The following is a 21,428-nucleotide window of genomic DNA, read 5'->3' as shown; positions in this document are numbered from 1 at the left end:
GACTCATAAACTGATTATAATCTGAAGAAAACATGCTCTGAGCTCAACAATTCCCTTTGGTCTAGTCAACATTTACTAGTTATCTTAATTTGTTTTTCGTATCTGCAAAGAAAGGGTGTGACACAGAACCCCAGGGCCATGATCCCACCATCTTCAGTAATTTCACTCTTTCTGGGGTAATACTTCTTATTACAAATACATAAATCCATATTTTTTTGTTTTAGAAACAGAGTCTCACTTTGTCACCCTCAGTAGAGGGCTGTGGCGTCACAGTTCACAGCAATCTCCAGCTCTTGGGCTTAGGCGATTCTCTTGCCTCAGCCTCCCAAGTAGCTGGGACTACAGGTGCCCACCATGACACCCAGCTATTTTTTTGTTGCAGTTTGGCCAGGGCTGGGTTCAAACCTACCACCCTCAGTATATGGGGCCGGCGCCCTACTCACTGAGCCACAGGCGCCACCTTATAAATCCATATTTTGATACACCTTCATGTCATATAAATTAAAACTGGGCGATGTCTTCATTGGTCCAATGGCTCCCAGAACTGATGAACTCCACTGTACCAAGCTCTGCAACACTGGACTCCTCAGACAGAACAAACCTTCTTGTTACAGAAGATTATAATCTCTCTCATCATTGTACAACAGGATGACAACCTACAACACTCAACTAAATAAGATGACTCAGCATGGATGTTTAGTTCAATAAGGTTTTATTTAAAAATTTGCAAAGCTGAAGGAGGGATACGATCTTTTGTTAAAAGAAAGCAATTTTCACAGTATATATTTACCCATTTTAGCTTCGTATCGAATAATAACAGAAAAAGAAGTTTCCGTTCAAGATCCTAACTCCAGCATACTCAGCCAGGTGCTCTGCGTCACGTAGCAGGATGACACAGTCCCTGGTCTGAAGCTCATAGCAAATCCTCTCATCCAAGTGGAACACCAGTTCTTCAGGCACTCACACAAGGTCTTATTTTCACTGCTCTACACAGGGCCCTGAGAATCCTTAATTTTAAAGTTAGGAAAAATGTGAAAGGATTCCTTAACTCATTGCTTACAACAAATCCAACTACCTGTTTAACTCGTAACAACTGCCAAGTATAAAATACTTGAAATTTCTAAGATGTTCCATTTAACAGAACTCTAATGTTAAAAAATTGGGTCAAGTAACACACTTTCACGTTGTAAAATGTGACTTAATAAAAATTATTGAGACAAGATATGCAGCACGCTCTTGTACTTGGTATTACTAACTGCCATTGACGATTGCTACTTGATGGTCAAAAATGTAAAAAAAGAGAAGAAACCATATATGTTGGTATCTAACAACACCTGCAGGGAATGTCATGTCTTAAATTTTTGAAACTGAAATTAAACCTGAAAAAAAAAAGTCTATAAAACCAATACCCATGTCATTTTAAATGATGAGGTAGATTTTTCTATGAAGTAAAGTGAAGATAACAAAAAAACCATACAACTTTCGAATCCTCTTTTGAAAAAAAAAAAGGTAAGGTTATAGTCACTTTCATAAACAAAACATTTATATAAACTATGAGATGGAGAGCTCATACTCAGGCAAGTTCTATGTTTTACTTGGAGATTCAATAATCAGCCTTGGATCAATCAACTCTCTCCAGAAAACAGTGATCTGAGGAAAAATACAAAATATTCAGTTTAGGTACTTCGTTTTGAGGTCATACAGGTTTTTAGTAAGTTAAAACTTCAGTCAAGTAGATTCTATTTGTGCTGAATGGTTGAAGAGCTGGAATGATTGAGTTCCAATAAATTGGGTATAAGAACTCATTTACCTAGAATGCAGCTGAATTTTACATTCAACATATTTCTTCTTTCTTGGATTAAGAGCAGGAGATGCAAGGGGTTGGGGGAAGGAGAAGCTGGTTAAAAGGTGGTCAGGATTTGCCCTGTGGACAGGTGGCCCAAAGATTCCTTGGGAAGCAAATGTGGCCCAAAGAGGTATCACTAGGCTGTTGATGCCCTTTTGTGCAGCTCTATACCTCTTATCCAATGCTGCCTAAAAACAGAACTGCCTACAGCTTACCAAGATAAAGTAAACACTGACGACTAGCCCTATGGATGAATTATGAGGGCCATCTAGTGTCAAAAAATGTAATTACAGGCTTTCTATTCTAATTCAGGCCTCTATAATAGAGCAAAGAGGGAAGCCTCCAAGATTTAATTTTCCATTGCAGTTTCCAGGAATATGATTAATATCTCAACGGACAAGTGGAGCTGCATATATTAAAAATAAATACAGGATACTGGACTAAACCTTCTGATCCTACCATAAACCCTGATATGTGTTTTGGGTATAAATCTCTAAGTGTCATCTATCTTAAAGTAAAACATACATAAAACCCGATTAGGACTTCTGTAAGTTCACATTCAGTAAAAATGTGAGTTTGTAATACTGAAACTTACAAATATCCATATCATTCAAAATAAAAGTACCTTATGAGAGAACATTTTCTTTTTTATTTTCTTAAGACATTGTCTCACTTTGTCACTCTGGGTAGTGTCGTGGTGTCATAGCTCACAGCAACCTCAAACTCTGGGCTCAAGCAATCCTCTTGCCTCAGCTTCCCAAGTAGCTGGGACTACAGGTGTGTGCCACAAAGTCTGGCTATTTTTTTTATCTTTAGTGGAGATGGTGTCTTGCTCTTGTTCAGGCTGGTATCAAACTCCTGAGCTCAAGTGATCCATCCACCTTAGCCTCCCATGGTGCTGGGATAACAGGAGTGAGACACATCGCCCACCCAGAACATTTTCTTAAATCTAAATTTTATTAGATTTATTTCTAGTTACTTTAATGCTACCACAGCCTAATATCCAGACATTACCAGCAATCGGGCAGTCTGGCTGCCTAAAAAGGTCCAAACCATATTCTTCCTAAAATGGCAACTTAAGGATTTAAACAAAGTCAAAAAACAGAATCATCATTTTATGTCCTCTTCAGATGTAGGTTATTCTAAGTCAGAACATTTGGGGGGTAGTAGAGACAGACATGCAGAAGCTTCTTTGGGGCATTAATGTTCTAGTTCCTGATCCGGATCTGGTTACACCTAGGAAAATTGTTTAAACTATACAATTGTGTGCCCTTCTCTGAATGTATACGCCAATAAAAAGTTTTTAAATGTTAGTCTTTTCTACTGGAATCCTCGTATTACTATAATTTTAAGCAACTTTACACCCTTAAACAAAAATTTGTTATTTGAGCATCTTGTCATGGAGGCTTTTTGAGGTCCAACATGGTACACTCATGTGGCAACTGGCCCTATTATTGCTTTACCGGAGGAAGGCCTGATTCCCTCAGAGCCTGCGTCCTTTGTGGTTTTAGTAGAGGCAGTTCAGGAAGCTATAGCAGCACTTTCCAGACCCCACGTGATCAGCTCTGATGGAATGTATGGCCAAGCAATGCAAAATTAGCACGCCTACCGTCTTCTCCTGCGTCACAGCATACTCCACTACCTCGGTTCCATTTTCGTTGTGATAAACCAAATCAAATTTCCCAGGTTCTTTCAAGGCTGAAACCAGAAGGCAGGAAGAAATACAGTAAGTTAGTCATTTCACAAGAGTTAAAACATTCCTCCAGGTGAATTTATATCATTAGGAAAACAACCACAAACTGTAAACTGATGTGAAGACTGGGTCTGTACATGAAAGCGTGGAGTGCTTAGTAACACGGGACCCTGAGAAAAACCCTTCACCAGTGATGGGGGCGGGGAGTGGGAACAGGGCTTCTTGGCCAATTATTGGAATTTTTTTTTTTTTTTTTTGTAGAGAAAGAGTCTCACTGTACCGCCCTCAGGTAGAGTGCCGTGGCGTCACACAGCTCACAGCAACCTCTAACTCTTGAGCTTACGCGATTCTCTTGCCTCAGCCTCCCGCACAGCTGGGACTACAGGTGCCCACCACAACGCCCGGCTATTTTTGTTGTTGTTGTTGTTGTTGCAGTTTGGCCGGGGCTGGGTTTGAACCCGCCACCCTCAGCATATGGGGCCGGCGCCCTACTCACTGAGCCACAGGCGCTGCCCTGAAAATTTTTTTTTTTTTTTGGCCAGGGCTGGGTTTGAACCCGCAACTTCCAGCATATGGGGCCAGCGCCCTACCCTCTGAGCCACAGGCACCGCCCTTGGCCAATTATTGGAGACAATCTTTTCTTCATGAACTTATGATCTCTAGTACTCCCAGAATAGAATGTGGAAATTTGGAACCACAAAATAATCCCCAAAAATAATTTCTATGTTTCTTTCTTTGTTTTTTTTTAGAGACAGAGAGTGTCACTTTGTTGCCCGCGGTAGAGTGATGTGGCATCACAGATCACAGCAACCTCCAGCTCTTGGGCTTAGGCAATTCTCTTGGCTCAGCCTCCGAGTAGCTGGGACTATACAGGTGCCCACCACAACACCTGGCTATTTTTTTTTTTAACCCACCACCCTTGGTACATGGGGTTGGCACCCTACTCACTGAGCCACAAGCGCCACCCGCAAAAAATAATTTCTATGTTTCAATGAGAGAAGGTAACATGAAATGTTGCTCTGTCCTCAGAAATCACATATGCTTACTACTTGGTACACGGGCAGTCCTTGCTTCACATAGTAGTATGGGATCAGAAAAATGGATGTGCAAGCTGAAACCATGCACAACAGTCCTAATAATCAATGGGAAAACTTAGATTGCCTCTCAATCTCTAAAAATTGCTGTAAAAACATTAAAACCTTTACAGTATAAGTAAAGTGAAAAAAACAGTGAAACTATGTAGCTGTATAATTTAAAACATTAGGAACACTATTATACACTTGTATAACTTATACTGAGCATCTTTTCTAAGCTTTACAGAACTGTCACACTCCTTTCTAAGTTTGGATCTGCTTTCACCGTCTTATCCTTTGAGCTTCTAATGTCATGAAATAGCTTTGAGAGTTTGTTTTTCACTTCGTGAAATTTTTGTGAAGTTTTTGCTGGTGTCGCTTCTGGGACATTTTCATCCTTTTTGTCACAACCACCTTCCTGATTTATGTCAACAAGTTCATATAATGGGCAGTGTCAACATTTGCACAGTCAGCCATTTCTTCTACAGCTCTTTTTAATTCAACTTGGATGGCCCTTTCGCCATTATTACTCTGTTTCTTCACTGTGCTTTCATCTGTCTTGGCCAATTCTGTATGTCAGTTACCTACTTTTGTAAAATATCATGTGGGTTATTACTGAGAGACAAGGAAGCCGCACAACTTCATGCTTTGTTATGTGTATGTGAATTGAGTAACAGGGGCACAGTGACCAATCTCTCACAGACTGGTCACAGACTGTGGTGCGCACCTGTTGTTTGTGCAGGGATTTGTGGACTGAACAGCTAGCAGTACCTTATACCATCACTCATATTAACACTTCCAATGTCATTGGTGGTTGGGGGGGGGGGCTGGTGTTATTTAACTAAACCATGACAACTAAAATTGATGTATATCAGAACCAGGCAAATGGAGGACTACCGGTATTGCTACTGGAGTCCAGACAAAGCTATTTCTTGATGACCCTCCCCAAAAAAGATCTAATTGGTTTATTACTGTCAATCACCTGACAAGCAATGATTAGACTGTCTCCATGGAATTTGCCTACAGACAATCTTCTTTGTCCACCACTCTTGAGAATTTCTATAAATGAAATCTCATCAGAAGAAAGACAGAAAACCAGTGTAAGTTATATCTAATCATTTACTTAATATCATAAAGAAATTTTGTTGAAAAATCCTTTTGATTCATTTCTGTCTACTGGGGTTTTGAATGTTTTACTCAATACCATTAATTCCTTTAGGGTCTGCTAAAGAAAAGGAGATCTCTCCCTGTTCTCTGACCCCTACAATATATCCCAAGTTAAGCCATATACAATGAAAACCCTCTTATTCCAGGCTTTCAGAAGCAATAATAGGTGGAATTAATCAGAGATAAGGTAGGGAACCATTTAAAGTTATATATGAGAGTGTGCGTATACATACGCACTTTAAACATTTCAACTTAATATACAAAAGTACTTTAATTTGCCAATCTTTTGAAATAGAGATGAGTAGGTTTTTAAGTTCACTGAATAGAGTTGTTTTTCTTTTATAAACCATACCCCTAATGTATTGTCTGCAATTTCTATAATTTACAGTTTTGAGGATTTTTTTTAAAAAATGCAAACATTTCCAAGGCAATCTAAGTGCAGAATCCTCTGGACTTTTACAGAATCCCTTCCAATCTTTTATACCTGACTCACTCATACATAATTTAAGAGCATTTTTTAAAATTTCAGATTAATATGAGGGCACAATCAGATAACAATGTTTGCATTTGTTAGGTAAAGTCCCTGTTGTAGCTGTGTCCCACACCCAGGAGGTGTGCCATACCCGCTCACCTTGTGCCCATCGAGTGGGAGCACACCAATCAAGGGCATTTTTTTCGTAATGTTCCTGAGTCAGCTTCAACTTAAGCTTCCTAGAATAATTCTTTTTTGCAGTCAATTTTTATCAGTCCATGTAATCTTTTATGAAATTACGTAATTACAGTAATAAGGACAACTAGCACAACAGCTTTGGAACAAATCTAACTAGTAGGCGCACAGGCATCCAGGGCTGCAATGTGCTAAAAGAGGGAGAGGAGAATGCCAGAGAATTGTGGGGGCAGGTTACATGGAGGCCAGTGCGAACACCTTCGGTATACACGAGCTGTTTAAAAATCACTGTAGATAGAAAGAGCTTAAATTTTCAGACTCAATTTTCTAAAAGACTCACCGGGTAAGGATGAAAGAATTTCTATGTCTATTTGCTGGGTCTCTGGATTGTGGCTTAATATTTTTCCTTCCTTTCAGAAATAAAAGTCCAAGTCAAAAATCAACATGTAAAATACTGTGAATATATTACTCAAAACCCACTGAATTGTAGACTTCAAAATGGTTAAAATGATGAATTTTACGTGAATTATATCACAATAAAAAAATAAAAGAATTCAACATGTAAAGGAAATAAAAATAAACAGGTGGACTGATAAGCTATCTGAATGTACAGAAATACCTTCGGAGGCAAAACAGATACATTTAAATCATAAATGGGAGACACTGAACTAAAGAACTCCAAGAGAAATAAAGAATATACTAGGTTACTGTAAGTGACTAGACAGGGGAAAAAAGGAAAAACAAGCTAGGATGATACACTCCACTGAGGACTGATCATCAGAGCATTCATCAGACTACACAGACCCTAGAGGGGGTACCCAACCCTTTCTTTCTCTGCCACATACTCAAAGAGTAAGAGTTGCCTGGGGCCAGACATTAAATACACAAACACTAAGAATAGTTGTTGAGTAAAACAAAAAAGAGGTCCCATGCATACTTCCCCCCACCCCACACACACCAGTCCCTGGTGACATGACAATTCTCTCCCTCCACGGTCTCCAGTGCTGGGAGCCAACCTTCTATGGCATCTAGAGGAAGCACTGCCCCGTCCATGTGGGTGATGGTGAGATGGATGGGTAGCCGTTGGGGGGCATGGAGCGAGGCTGAACCATCAGTTCCTCCTGCTTCCACCCAGAATTTCTGAGCATAGTCAACAGTGTTTTTCTTTTTTTTTTTTTGTAGAGACAGAGTCTCACTGTACCACCCTCGGTAGAGTGCCGTGGCGTCACACGGCTCACAGCAACCTCTAACTCTCGGGCTTAGAGCGATTCTCTTGCCTCAGCCTCCCGAGTAGCTGGGACTACAGGCGCCCGCCACAACGCCAGGCTACTTTTTTTGTTGCAGTTTGGCCGGGGCTGGGTTTGAACCCGCCACCCTCGGTATATGGGGCCGGCGCCCTACTCACTGAGCCACAGGCGCCGCCCAGTCAACAGTGTTTTTTAGAAACCAGATTCAATAGCGATCAAGGCCCTGGGAGACCACACTTTTGAAAACAGGTTTAACTTTTGGCAACAAGCTTAATAAATAAAGTTGATGATCAAGCTGGATAATAGCATTCGAGGTCAAAACCAAAAATTGGGACCAATTTTCATTGTCAAAACAGTTTTGAAAGCAATTTCAAAAATCTCCAAAAAGCACTGGGGACTAAAGTAAGTAAAAAACCTTCCAAGGTAATAAATATGATAAGTAACACCAATATTAATTCGATATTCATTTCCATTTCCTCATCTATCACACAATTAAATTAGTTGTATCTATGGTAAGGTGACAAAACATCCTGGTTTGCTCAAGACAGGGCAGGTCTGTACAGGTCTTTCCTTTCAGCATAATTATTAACAGCACTCCCTTTCATTCACAAGTATCCTGATCTGGATAATAAATTATATGGTCACCGCATCCATATGAGATATTAAGTGGCTAAGAAGATGAAAAATATGAAACCCAATGACACAGAAGTAATACACTGGATCCCTTCATTAACTGATTCTTCTACCTGTACTTGAGGAAAGCTTTTTACCAAGATTTTATAAGTCTTCCAAGGCATTAATCCAGATTAATTCAAATTCCCTTGTACTTTATCTGTATTACTATTACCAATTACTATCTTAAAAAATGGACTTATATTCCATTCCATACATTACAATAAAAAAAAGTATGCATTTTAACTATATATATAGGTTTTTTTTTTTTGAGACAGAGTCTCACTTTGTTGCCCTCAGTAGAGTGCCATATTGTCACAGCTCACAGCAACCTCAAATTCTTGGGCTTAAGCAATTCTCTTGCCTCAGCCTCTCAAGTAGCTGGGACTACAGGCGCCAACACCGGGCTATTTTTTAGAGATGGAGTCTCACTCTTGCTCAGATTAGTCTCGAATCCAAGTCGCTGGCGAGATTACACCCGCCGCGGGCTCCCATATGCTGGGATTACAGGCATGAGCCACTGAGCCTGGCCTTTAACTAGATTTTAAAGAAAATTTTGGTGGGCAAAAAAGGGAAGAAAATATGTAATTCTGTAATCCCACTAATTAAGCTGAGCTGTTACTGAACTATGAAAAACTTCACATGCCGGGCCGCGCCTAAGGCTCAAGGAGTAGAGCGCCGGCCCCATATACTGGAGGTGGTGGGTTCGAACCCAGCCCTGGCCAAAAACTGCAAAAAAAAAAAAAAAAAAAAACACTTCACTTGCCAATATACAGGGTGGCCATAAAGTTTGTCTGCATGAACTTTATGGTCACCCTGTATAGCTATCAAGTGAGTACATTCCAAGGACAGTATTTGTGAACTACCTGTGATTATCTGATAATGCAAAAGAAACCATATTAGATCATAATAACCAGAAGCAATTCACAAAATACATAGATTCCCAGGATGAAAATAATCAAATTTTCTGGCTGACAGCTATTTATTATCTTCTTTCATAGTTGTGGATCATGAGAGAATAGATACCCAAATAAATTTATGTGTCTAGCTGATTAGAAATGAGTGACCTGATGCACACCATTCTCATTCTATATTCTTCCCAACTATAAGGACAATAACACTAGAGACTTCATAGTGATACTATTAAAAAGTTTACATTTTGATGGCTCGGCACCTGTAGCTCAAGCGGCTAGAGCACCAGCCACAGACACGGAGGCTGGCAGGTCCAGCCTGGGCCTGCCAAACAACAATGACAACTATAACCAAAAAATAACCAGGCATTGTGGCGGGTGCCTGTAGTCCCAGCTACTTGGAAAGCTGAGGCAAGAGGATCACTTAAGCCCAAGAGTTTGAGGTTGCTGTGAGCTATGACGCCACGGCACTCTACCAAGGGAGACAAAGTGAGACTCTGTCTCCAAAAAAAAAAAAAAGTTTAACAATGTCTTCATTTTCTACTTTATGACACTGGTTACTCAAAGCTATGTATATTACCCAGGTAAGTAGTAGTTTTTTTTTTTTTTGTAGAGACAGAGTTTCACTTTATTGCCCTCGGTAGAGTGCCGTGGCATCACAGAGCTCACAGCAACCTCCAACTCCTGGGCTTAGGCGATTCTCCTGCCTCAGCCTCCCGAGTAGCTGGGACTACAGGCGCCCACCACAACGCCAGACTATTTTTTTGTTGCAGTTTGGCCGGGGCCGGGTTTGAACCCGCCACCCTCGGCATATGGGGCCGGCGCCCTGCTCACTGAGCCACAGGCGCTGCCCCCAGGTAAGTAGTATTAAATATGACTTTAGTTTTATTAATATACTGACAACTTAATTATTTTTAAATAAACAGCCTTACCTTATAGTCAGAGACATCAGGAGAGTAATCAGATGTAAGTTCCAAAAGCTAAAAAAGAAAAAACCCACAAGTACACAAGCCCTTTTATTCTCGCATTCCCATGGTTCTTCCCTCCTGCCCCTAAAAAAAACATGTGTTTGGGTGGTGCCTACCCCACCAGTCTGGAGGTTCTACTGTGAACCTATGATATATTAATACATATTTAAATATATGATAAGTATGTTTACCTGACCTGCTAAGTGAGTCTATTTGAAAGGAAAATTAAATTCTGTTGTTGTTATAATTGTTGCTGTTTTAAAATATACCTTAAATGCAATCTTCTCTCCAACTTGAGGGGCAGCTGCCAACAGTGGTAACAGAGTGTAGTCCTTCTTGTGTGTCTCCACTGGATTCTGAAAAATAGTATTAGTCATATGATGCTGTTACTGGTGAGAAAGTGTGAACCTATGACTGGGAACTATTGACACACTCCATGGGGAAATAGGAAGAAAGGTAAACTCACAATAAACACCACTTACCTGGATAATAGTAGACGAGTTGGTTACTATTTCACTTAACTGCTGCTGCTTCTGGTACTCAGCATTTCTATTTAAAACACCAGAAAAGGCAGGCCCTTGTCCTCGACCTCTCCCCCGCATGCCCCGACCCCTTACTCCCTTCCAAGAGAGAAGGTCCTCTCCTCTACCCCATCCTCTTCCTAAATTAATGGGGAGAGAAACATTGGGAGGACCAGGAGCCTGCCTGGCAGCATTCGAGTCAGAATTCTTCCATCTAGCAGCAATTGGAGACTGTGATAACAGCCCTGGACCTGGACAACCTCTTCCGGCAAAGAGGCCTATGGTCTTTAAGAAACTCACAGTACTCTCTGGGGTGCCCTTTGATATCACACACTGGTCATCTGACTCTGAAACAGAGTCTGAACTAGAAGATGATGTTCCAGAGATTTTGTCCTGGCTGGGGGTAAAGCCAGCTTTGGTAGCCAGTTTGCTTGCAGCTGTATTTTTTGTAGAGGCTCCTTCCTTTGATAACTCAGTTGGTATTTTCTCTGAAGAATTTCTGGCCTCCAAAGTGACATTGCTGAGACCACTGTTGGAGTAGTCATAAGACTCAGACTCAGAGGAGGAAGTGGGACTATCTTTTGAACAAATGCCTATCCCACCTTTCTTTCTGGCTTTAACAAGGCTGTTTTTGGCAGAACCTTTTGGAGGATAGCTCCGGACAGTCTGCTCTTTCATAGCCTGCACTTTTGCAGACTTGGCATTCTTGGTCTTTTTTTTATATTCACATTTCTCCTTTTTCTTTGGTGATTTTCTTTTGGTCTCTTCATCATCATTATCCACCACGCTGCATGTTGCTTTGTTTTTTCTCTTATTTTTTTTCCTCACAGTCTGCTCCGTAATAGCTTTTGGCTCCAGATCCAAGGCCTTCTCAATATTGCTATTGTTCTCTTGCCTCTTCCAATTCTTCTTTGAGTATTTGTAACCTACTTCAGTTTCTTCATCCTCCTCTAACTTAAATGCCCGCTTCTTTGCTTTCCTGGGTGATAAATAAGTACTGTCACCATTACTGACAATTAGAGAATTCTCAGCAACTCCTCTCTCTTCTAATTTAACTCTGTCGAGAAAACAAGAGGGAAAGCTAGAGTGAGAAATTCACAGCATGTCTCTAAGACATAGTTATATACCACCACGACTCTGTAAACTGTCACTACCATCAGTCATAAAAAACTCATACTACTTAAGGACAAAAGACTTTCTGGCAAAATAGCCTAAATATGTCAACTTTCAAAGAGCTTGTTTTATTTATTGAGTATTTACTGCATGCTAAACATTTTCTGTACTTTTTCCTTTAATCTAAACACCACTACCACAAGATAGGTATCTTTCATTTTACAGATCACAAAATTACAGCTCAGACAAGAAATATGCCCACGATTCAAGGCCGATAGGTAGCAGAAAGGCAATTCGAACCTCAGTCTAACTTCAAAATTCACAATCTTTCTACCATATGTATATTACTGAACCTAAAAGGCAATTATGCTGATTATCCACATCCTGATTTCACAATGTGGGCTGCTTTCTTTAAACCAAAATTTTATTTTTTTATTTTGTTTAAATTTAGGAAAATACTAAGTAATTTATGTTCTCTGGGGTAGTGACAGCCACCTGTAAAATTCCATGACACAATGAAGATTAATTTTACATGTCAACTTGACTGGGCTATGGGGGTGCCCACATATTTGATTAAACATTATTCTTGGTATGTCTGTGAGGGTGTTTCTGGATGAGATTAACATTTAAATTGGCAGACTGAATAAAGCAGGTGGTCTTCTGCAATTTGGGTGGGCCTTATCCAATCTGCTAAAGGCCTGAAATGAACAAGAAGACTGAGTAAGAAAGAATGTGCTCTCTCTGCCTAACTCCTCAAGCTGGGTCTTCAGCCTTCAGCCTTCAGGCCTGGACTTGGATTAGGACTAGAAGTATGGGCGGCGCTTGTGGCTCAGTGAGTAGGGCACCGGTCCCATATGCCGGAGGTGGCGGGTTCAAACCCAGCCCCGGCCAAAAACCACAAAAAAAAAAAAAAGAAAAAAGAAAAGGACTAGAAGTATACCACCAGCTCTCTTTAGTCTTACTGACTGCAGATCTTGGGACTTCTCAGCCTCCATAATCATGTGAGTCAATTCCTTATAATAAATCCTGAGTGTGTGAGTGTGTGTTGGTGTGTCTATTTCTTAATGGTTCTATTTCTAACTAATACACACTTTTCCCAAAATTATTTCACTATAGAAAAGCAATTTTGTTCTTCCATGAACTGGCAATAACTAACCCCAATATGTGCAGTCTGATGATGAAGGTTTGATAGGAGTATCCCTAATGTTGAGCAAACAGTGGGTCCTCAGAATTACCGACCAAAAACACATGTTATACTTTACAACGCATTTGCATCCGCTGTATATTTCATCAAGTTATTTTAGTTACCAGAGATAGATACAGATAATCATATTTGAAAATAAAGTATAATTTGAATGATGAGAATTGATAACAGCATATAATCAGTCTCTAAAAAAAAATTTTTTTTGAGACAGAGTCTTACTATGTTACCCTCGATACAGTGCCGCAACATCACAGCTCACAGCAACCTCAGGCTTCTCGGCTTAAGCAATTCTCTTGCCTCAGCCTTCCAAGTAGCTGGGACTACAGACACCTGTCACAAGACCTGGCTATTTTTTGTTGCAGTTGTCACTGTTGTTTAGCAGGCCCAGGCCGGGTTCAAACCTGCCAATCTCGGTGACTGTGGCTGTTGTCGTAACCAGTGTGCTACGGGCCCTGAGCCCAGTCTTTAAATTTTTTTTTTTTTTTTGTAGAGACAGAGTCTCACTTTATCGCCCTTGGTAGAGTGCCGTGGCGTCACACAGCTCACAGCAACCTCCAACTCCTGGGCTTAGGCGGTTCTCTTGCCTCAGCCTCCCGAGTAGCTGGGACTACAGGCGCCCGCCACAACACCCGGCTATTTTTTTTTGTTGTTGCAGTTTGGCCGGGGCCGGGTTTGAACCCACCACCTCCAGCTTATGGGGCCGGCGCCCTACTCGCAAGTCTTTAAAAATTTTTAAGGCATAGTAATCTTGTTGATTTACCTTAAGGTGGTAGTTGGAAAAAATCCTCAAGTATTTTTTCAAAAAAAACCTAACTTAGCCGGGCGTTGTGGCGGGCGCCTGTAGTCCCAGCTACTTGGGAGGCTGAGGCAGGAGAATCGCCTAAGCCCAGGAGTTGGAGGTTGCTGTGAGCTGTGTGACGCCACGGCACTCTACCGAGGGCAATAAAGTGAAACTCTGTCTCTACAAAAAAAAAACAAAAAAAAAAACCTAACTACATACCATATGCAAATCAAGACAAAATAAGAGCTACTAAATCAGGAGTAGGATTAAAGAGAGAAATAAAACTCTGAATGACCAGGGCTTTAAATTATAAAAACACATTCCCCTCTATTTCCAGTTGGGGACATTAGCAGCTAATGATAAGGAAATAATTTTTAATCTGACAAAAGCTAATCTGACATCTTGTGAATCTAAGAAGTATCAGGGACAAGCCAGAATATCAGAATTTTCCTTGATATTTTTGATCAATGTGGGGTTTTTTGTTTGCTTGTTTTGAGATAGTCTCACTCTGTTCTCTAGGTAGAGTGTTGTAGCTTCATAGCTCATGGCAAACTCAAACTCCTAGGTCTGAGGACTCCTCTTGCCTCAGCCTCCCAAGTAGCGGACTACAGGCACCTGCCACAAAACCCAGCTAGTTTTTCTATTTTTAGTAGAGACAGGGTCTCTCTCTTGTTCATTCTGGTCTCTAACTCCTGAGCTCAGGCAGTCCATCCACCTTGGCCTTGCAGAGTGCTAGGGTTACAAGCATGAGCCACGGCACCTGGCTGATCAATGTGTTTCTAATCATAGCAAGAGGACCAAACTTGCTATCAAGCTTTGAAAATGATTGTAAGACTTCTGTTCAGTCATTGCAATTATTAAATTCTTGGGACACAGAACATACCACATCTGGTTTATGCAGGACCCTTGCCTTTCCCAGGAGCTCGCAATGTCATCATGATTTCTAAATCAGCCCTTAACATGCATTGTCTCACACTTTTTTTTTCTTTTTTTTAATTTTATTAAATCATAGCTGTGTACATTAATATGATCACGGGGCTGTCTCACACTTTTTAAATTTTTTTTTAGAGACAGAATCACACTTTGTCTCACTATGTCACCCACGGTAGAGTGCCGTGTATCAGGGCTCACAGCAACCTCCAACTCCTGGGCTTAGGCGAGTCTCTTGCCTCAGCCTCCAGAGTAGCTGGGACTACAGGTGCCCGCCACAATCCCCGGCTATTTTTCTGTTGCAGTTTGGCTGAGGCAGGTATGAACCTGCCACCCTCGTTATATGGGGCTGGCGCCCTACCCACTGAGCCACAGGTGCCACCCCACACATTTTTAAGAGACAGAGGATCTCAATGAGTTGCCCAGGCTGAAATACAGTGGTGCAATCATAGGTCAATGTAACATCAAACTCCTAGGCTCAGGCAATCCTCCTACCTCAGCCTACTGAGTAGCTGGGACTACAGGTATATGCCACCACACCCAGCTAATTTGGGGGGTTTTTTAGAGAGGGAGGGTCTTACTGTTTGCCCAGGCTGATCTTAAACTCCTGGTCTCAAGCAATCCTCATGCCTCAGCCTTGCAAAATGCTGCAATTATAGGCTTGAGCCACCACACCTGGCCTTACCCATTCTCAAAATTATGCCTTTTTGGCTATTTGGCTTGAAGGTATAACCTATGATTGCTGTAGCCTCACTGCCTATTGTTCCTCAAGAGAATAATTTCACTTTCGAAAATATTAAGGGGCAAAAGGCCATCCAGAGAACAGGAAATAGTTCTCTGAGTCTGCTTAGTTACCATTCCTTTTAGAGTGTACACCTTCCTTGGCAACGTTCTTCATTTCTGTGCAGGATCACAGTCTAAATGTGGAGCTAACCTTTTACCAACACAAGTGAATGTAGTTGTCCTTTGACAAACAGAAGTGAATTACCTGAGTAGTTAGATGAAAGAGATTTGATTCCAAGAAACAGTTAAAGCAGATCTACTTTTCATTCAAACTCTTTGCAGGGCAGACTGGGTGGTATTATCAAAATGCAAATAATCCCTTAAAACTCCAAATTTCACTTGTAGGATTTGTTACATAAATACAGACATGGTCATGTGCTCTGCCTGACACTCCCTACCCACTATCTGCCAAGGTCAAAGTGATTGCCTGGATTCAAATGGTTCTTCTGCCACTAAAATTAAATTAAAAAAAAAAAAAATCATTACCTCAGCCTTTGTATAAAAATAGGGATAATAATAATAATTACAGTTCTCATCTGGGCTATTATATATTTACAGCATGGTTGCCTCAGAACAAGTGCTATCTGAATGTTAGCTCTAATTATTCTTAATACAATGGATATTCTTAGTCCTTGAACAGAGGAGTGGTGGATTTCTTTACGTTGTACAGAACTGTACAACTTTTCTGGAGGCTAATTTGATAGTACCTGCCAATTTTTATTTATTTATTTATTTTTTTGACACAGAGTCTCACTTTGTTGCCCTCGGTAGAATGCTGTGACATCACAGCTCACAGCAACCTCAAACTCTTGGGCTTAAGTGATTCTCTTGCCTCAGCCTCCCAAATAGCTGGGACTACAGGAGTCCACCACAACGCCCGGCTATTTTTTGTTGCAGTTGTCATTGTTGTTTAGCTGGCCCGGGCTAAATTTCAATCCTGTCAGCCTCGGTGTATGTGGCTGGTGCCGTAGCCACTGTGCTACAGGCACCGAGCTGAGTACCTGCCGATTTTCAAATGCAACTTCTCTTTGACAAAAGAATTCTTCTAGGAATACATCCTAGTGAACCCTGGCCCAAGTACATAAAGATACACAAAAATACCCACTACAAGACTACCTAACAGCGAGAAACAGAAAAAAACCTAAATTGCCCATTAATAAGGGGCTGTTTAAATAAACTATGAAAGGGTCATACGAAGGAACATGTGGCATTTAAAAAGAATGGTGAACATCACATACTGTATATAAAGAAATAAAACAATCTAGAAAGATATGCCCCAAACTTAACCAAGTATTCTTCTGGAAAGTAGGGTGTAAGAAGATTATGTATCAAGAGACATAGAGTACTTTTATCTTGGACTATTTTGAAGTATTAATATAATTTTTTTAACAGTGTTGTCAGGCTTTTTGTTTGTTTTAAAGAAGAATGGAAAGGGACAAGAAAAAGTTCTAGAAATAAAGGCAGCCAAGGCCTAACTTTATTAGTCTCAATTTACCCATAGGCTTTAGATACACATCTCCTTGATATGTGAGAGAGCAGCTTTCAGTATTTTACATCCTAGAAACTACTCGTATGCTGTGAAATAATATTTAGAGTCAAGGGACCCAGAGCTGAACAAAGCCAGGCAACCTTAATGGCAACTATTTTTGGTATTCGAGGTTTCAGGAAACCAAATGATCCTCAGCCTGAATCATACACTCTGTCCTCCTAACTCCCACTGCCAGCCCTCACAGACATTTTGTTATTATTTATCTATATATATGTTTTAGAGACAGATTCTCACTATGTTGCCAAAGCTGGACTCAAACTCCCAGCCTCAAAAGATCTTCCTGCCTCAGCCACCGAAGTGGCTAAAACTACAAGCACACATCACACCTGGTGGACTCACAGACATTTTAGGGGGGACTTTATTAGATATCCAAGAAGACATTACCTACAGTGGTATGACACAAGAACCCATCTCTAACATTTAATCAGGTATTAAATGCCACAGAGAGTTGAAAGTGTGAAGGAGGTAAAAATATACTTTGTTTCCTTATAGAACAATACTTAGTTTTCCATTCTGCCTGGTAGCCCTCCAAACCAGTTCCTGCAGACTGGCTTCTGTGAAACCCTGTGAGCCTCAGGAATAGGCTCAACTGTGTCCCCTTAAAATTTGTATGTTAAAGCCCTAACCCCCAGTACCTCAGAATGTGACCAGACGGGCTTAAAGAGATGATTAAGTTAAGATGACTCCGTTAGGGTAGATCCTAATCCAATCTATCTGATGTCCTTATAAGAGAGAAAATTTGAAACAGCAGAAATGCACATCCACAGAGAAAAGACCATATGAGAACACAGTAAGAGAGCCATCTACAAACCAACGTGAAAGGCCTCAGAAGAAACCAAACCTGACAACACTATGATCTTGGACTTCTAACCTCCAGAGGGTAAGAAATAAATTTCTTTCCATCAAGCCACCCAGTCTGCAGTATTTTGTTACAGCAGCCCTAGTCTCCAAGCAAACGGGAGTACTTCCTCTTCTCAGGGGACTTAGAGACCACCTTTAGTAGTGCCATGTTAGAAGCCCAAAGACAGATTTGGGGGACTTAAATGAATAGAATATGATAAAGGAAATGGCTGTGGCATAGAAGTGTGACCATGCCCCTCAAGCCCCAAAGGTTATTTCTCAGGATTCCCACAATCTGGCTCCATTTTTCCTCAACAGACTTCCCTCAGTATTCTCAGCTCTCCCAAGAGAATCCTTTGGCTGGTGAGACTCATCTCTTTACCAAGTCAAGCTAGCTTATGCCTGCCAACTGTGCTTTGGCCATCCAACATTTCCTACCCATCCTTCAATGTACTGCTGTATTCTTTGACCATTTTTGTTCCATACCGATCTCTCTTTTCTCAACAATTTTCTGTGCTTAGCAGTATAACCTGGTCTAACTATTCAGTCTAATTGCTTGTATCACAGAATATACAGAATCATGAAACTAGTATTTTGGTCTACTCCAACAAGATTTACCTCTGGGAACAAAGACTATGTTTTCTTCTGTAGCTCTGAAGAAAAGTGAATTCATCAAGGAAAGACAGAATGATTGTGGCATCAAACAACAAAAACAAAATTTTTCCAATTCAGTTTTACCTAAGGTTTCCCCACATTTACTACTGAAGCCAAATGCAGAGGAATTTCTTGCCATATACAATGTGCATCTGAAGCATTTAAGAGGAAGTTGCCTGTCATTGTGCTGTAATTATTACTTATATCAGTTTTCACAGTTTGTTTTTGACATTGATAACTTCATTATAAAGAGTGTAATTCCTTAGGAATGGTATTCAAAGAAGTTAAAAATTTTTTAGAAAAGAATGTAATTCTCAGATAATTCATTAATTGAAGTATAACTGTAGCTAGCAAGCAGCAAGTTATTAACTCATTAGACAGGGAGCAGTGCACAAAGTAAACTTAATAACGAAATATAATCCTTACAATTGTAATATTTAAATAGTCCCTGAATTGCAGAGAAAATAGAGACCTAGTTCACAAACAATAAAAAGAAAAACAAACTTTTTGAAATTTGGATTATTTCAAATTGTCATTTAAAACAGTTGAATATTATTAATAAATCATACCTTTTATGATTTGAGATACTCAAAGATGTAGTCACTGTTTCAAACAAATGTTAGGAATCTGACATGCTTTGGGGAAAGGAATATTCAACAACTAAGAGCAAACAAGAGAAAGTAGCACAATTCTGGAGTTAATACTGTAATTGAAGCTTAAAGATTAAAATTTTTTTAAAGCCCCAAATATATCAGTCCAAGATATGAATCTGAACTGGAATGACCACATCTCACCATCTTATTGAGACAACTCAACTAACACATCAGCAATGCATACTGTTTGCTCCTGAATACTTAACTTCAGTATCATTGTTTTAATTCCCAAAAACATATTTAAAATTATTTTGAGTTTCCCAATTCCTAGTCCAAAAGGACCGAAACACATATTCGAGGGAACCCCCAAACACCTAGTTGAATACAGAATGATATCCACCATTAGTCTCAGGCAATACCAGGCACAAGAGAACTAAGGTTGGACAACACACTCGTTATGTGTAAAACATGATTGATCTCTGTCCGCTTGGGTCTGTCTCCTGCACCTGACCCTGAGAGCCACCAACGATAAGGCCAGGTCTCCACACAAGAGTACCACGCGAACAGAACACAGAGCCTAGCTAAGTGAAGCGTTGCTCCACCAAGGAAATAAACACCGGCCCTGCCTAAACCCATCAGGGTTGTTTCAAGTGTGGTCCACATGTGATCAGAAGCATCCCGGGAAAGGATGCTCGTTAAAATCGCAGATTCTTCTAAGAAAATGCCATGAAGGTAGCTACGTTGAACAGTTTGATGAGAATATTTCAGATTGTATATGAAACCCGCACATTGTACCCCTTGATTGCACTAATGTACACAGCTATGATTTAACAATAAAAATAAATTAAAAAATAAAATAAAATAAATTTAAAAAATCGCAGATTCTTGAACTCTGTACTTGACCAATTAAGATCTCTGGGTTCACGAAAGTGCATTTTCACACTCCCATTCCACCTCCTCCCCTTTCCTCGCCCCCAGCCCCATCGCAGTCTAGCGGCCAGAGCAGCCCCCGGCGTGCGCAGGCGCGTCCCCGGCCCGCCGCCCCCGTCGCCCCCTGCCGGCTCCGCGCGCACCTGAGGCAGTCGTTGTCTCTCACCAGGCGCGCGCTCTCGATTGGGGGCAAGAGCCCCCCTTCCAGGTAAAGGCCGAGGAGGGCCCCAGAACTGAAGCCGAAGCGCTGTCGGATGAGACTAATGAGATCCGTGACAAATCGACATCTGTTCAAGTCGACTAGAAGCCAGAAGACCGTGCAGTGCGGGGTAGCTGGCGGCGGGTAATCAAATTGAAGCCGTAGCCTAACCGTCTCGGAGGCTGCCATCTTGCTCGGTACTCGACGGAAGCCGAGAGATGCCACGGGACTACGGAGAGGCGTGCTCGGGCGGCCCGCCCCCCGGCGCCGGTTACGTGTGCCGCCTATTGGTGGCAAGCGGCTACTGCAGGCGTCATCAGCGACCGCGAGTCCAAGCGCGGCCAGTTCTGCTCAATTTTGTTCAAGGCAGGGCTAGGGAACGGTGTAAGGGAGATGCCTTCCTTCCGTTTCTAGTTAGCACCATGCAGGGTCTAAATTTAGGAAAGTCCCTGAATAAGCAAGCACTTCTCCTCAGCACTGATAATTTGCTTGTACGCGTAAAAGATTTTTACAAAACAACTCCAACTCGTTGACAATTTGTTTTGTTTTGTTTTTTGCAGTTTTTGGCCAGGGCTGGGTTTGAACCCACCACCTCTGGCATATGGGGCCGGCGCTGTACTCCTTTGAGCCACAGGTGCCACCCTGACAATTTGTTATAAAGAGCTGGAAAAGGTGTAATTCCTAACATGTTGTCAATATTGACATTTTAGAATAAAACCATTAATCGCTCTTCTAAACGTATCCAGTAGAATATAAATACTTTTAAAACCCACTGCCATTGTTATTTTTACAAATTTTTTTTTTAGACAGTCTCACTCTGTTACCCCAGATTAGAACACTGTGGCATTGGTGTAGTTCACAGCAACCTCAAACTCCTTGCCACAGGCAACTTTCTGCCTCAGCCTCCCAAGTAGCTGGGACTGCAGGTGCCCACCAGAAAGCCCCACTAGTTTTTCTATTTTTAGTAGAGATGGGGGGGGTCTGACTCTGTAACTGGTTTTATAACCAAAATTTTACCATTCTCAAGTGTCTTAGCGCCCTTGTATACCAAAGGAGTTTTCAGTGTTCACGTAAGAACTGAAGCAGG

The 21,428-nt window shown here is 41.1% G+C and overlaps 1 protein-coding gene across 2 annotated transcripts; it reads right to left on the bottom strand.

Moving 5' to 3' along the window:
• Positions 1 to 695: 695 nt before the first annotated feature.
• Positions 696 to 20,555, bottom strand: COIL (coilin). 2 transcript variants are annotated; one of them, XM_053570051.1, is made up of 7 exons: positions 20,286 to 20,555; positions 10,727 to 11,822; positions 10,514 to 10,600; positions 10,209 to 10,256; positions 6,787 to 6,856; positions 3,456 to 3,544; positions 696 to 1,650 (listed from the first exon to the last, which is right to left on the bottom strand). In XM_053570051.1, the coding sequence occupies exons 1-7, from the start codon at positions 20,528 to 20,530 to the stop codon at positions 1,585 to 1,587; spliced, it is 1,701 nt and encodes a 566-aa protein (XP_053426026.1). In that variant the 5' UTR covers positions 20,531 to 20,555; the 3' UTR covers positions 696 to 1,584. The 2 variants fall into 2 exon arrangements, with proteins under 2 accessions (XP_053426026.1, XP_053426027.1); XM_053570052.1 differs by lacking the exon at positions 10,209 to 10,256 and having other exon boundaries at positions 20,286 to 20,548.
• Between the last annotated feature and the right edge of the window lie 873 nt (positions 20,556 to 21,428).

The sequence above is a fragment of the Nycticebus coucang genome, chromosome 18 (genome assembly GCF_027406575.1).
Source record: "Nycticebus coucang isolate mNycCou1 chromosome 18, mNycCou1.pri, whole genome shotgun sequence".
Classification (NCBI taxonomy): Eukaryota; Metazoa; Chordata; class Mammalia; order Primates; family Lorisidae; genus Nycticebus; species Nycticebus coucang.
The sequence above is the reverse complement of the archived record's forward strand: the minus strand, read 5'-3'. Positions and strand labels throughout refer to the sequence as shown.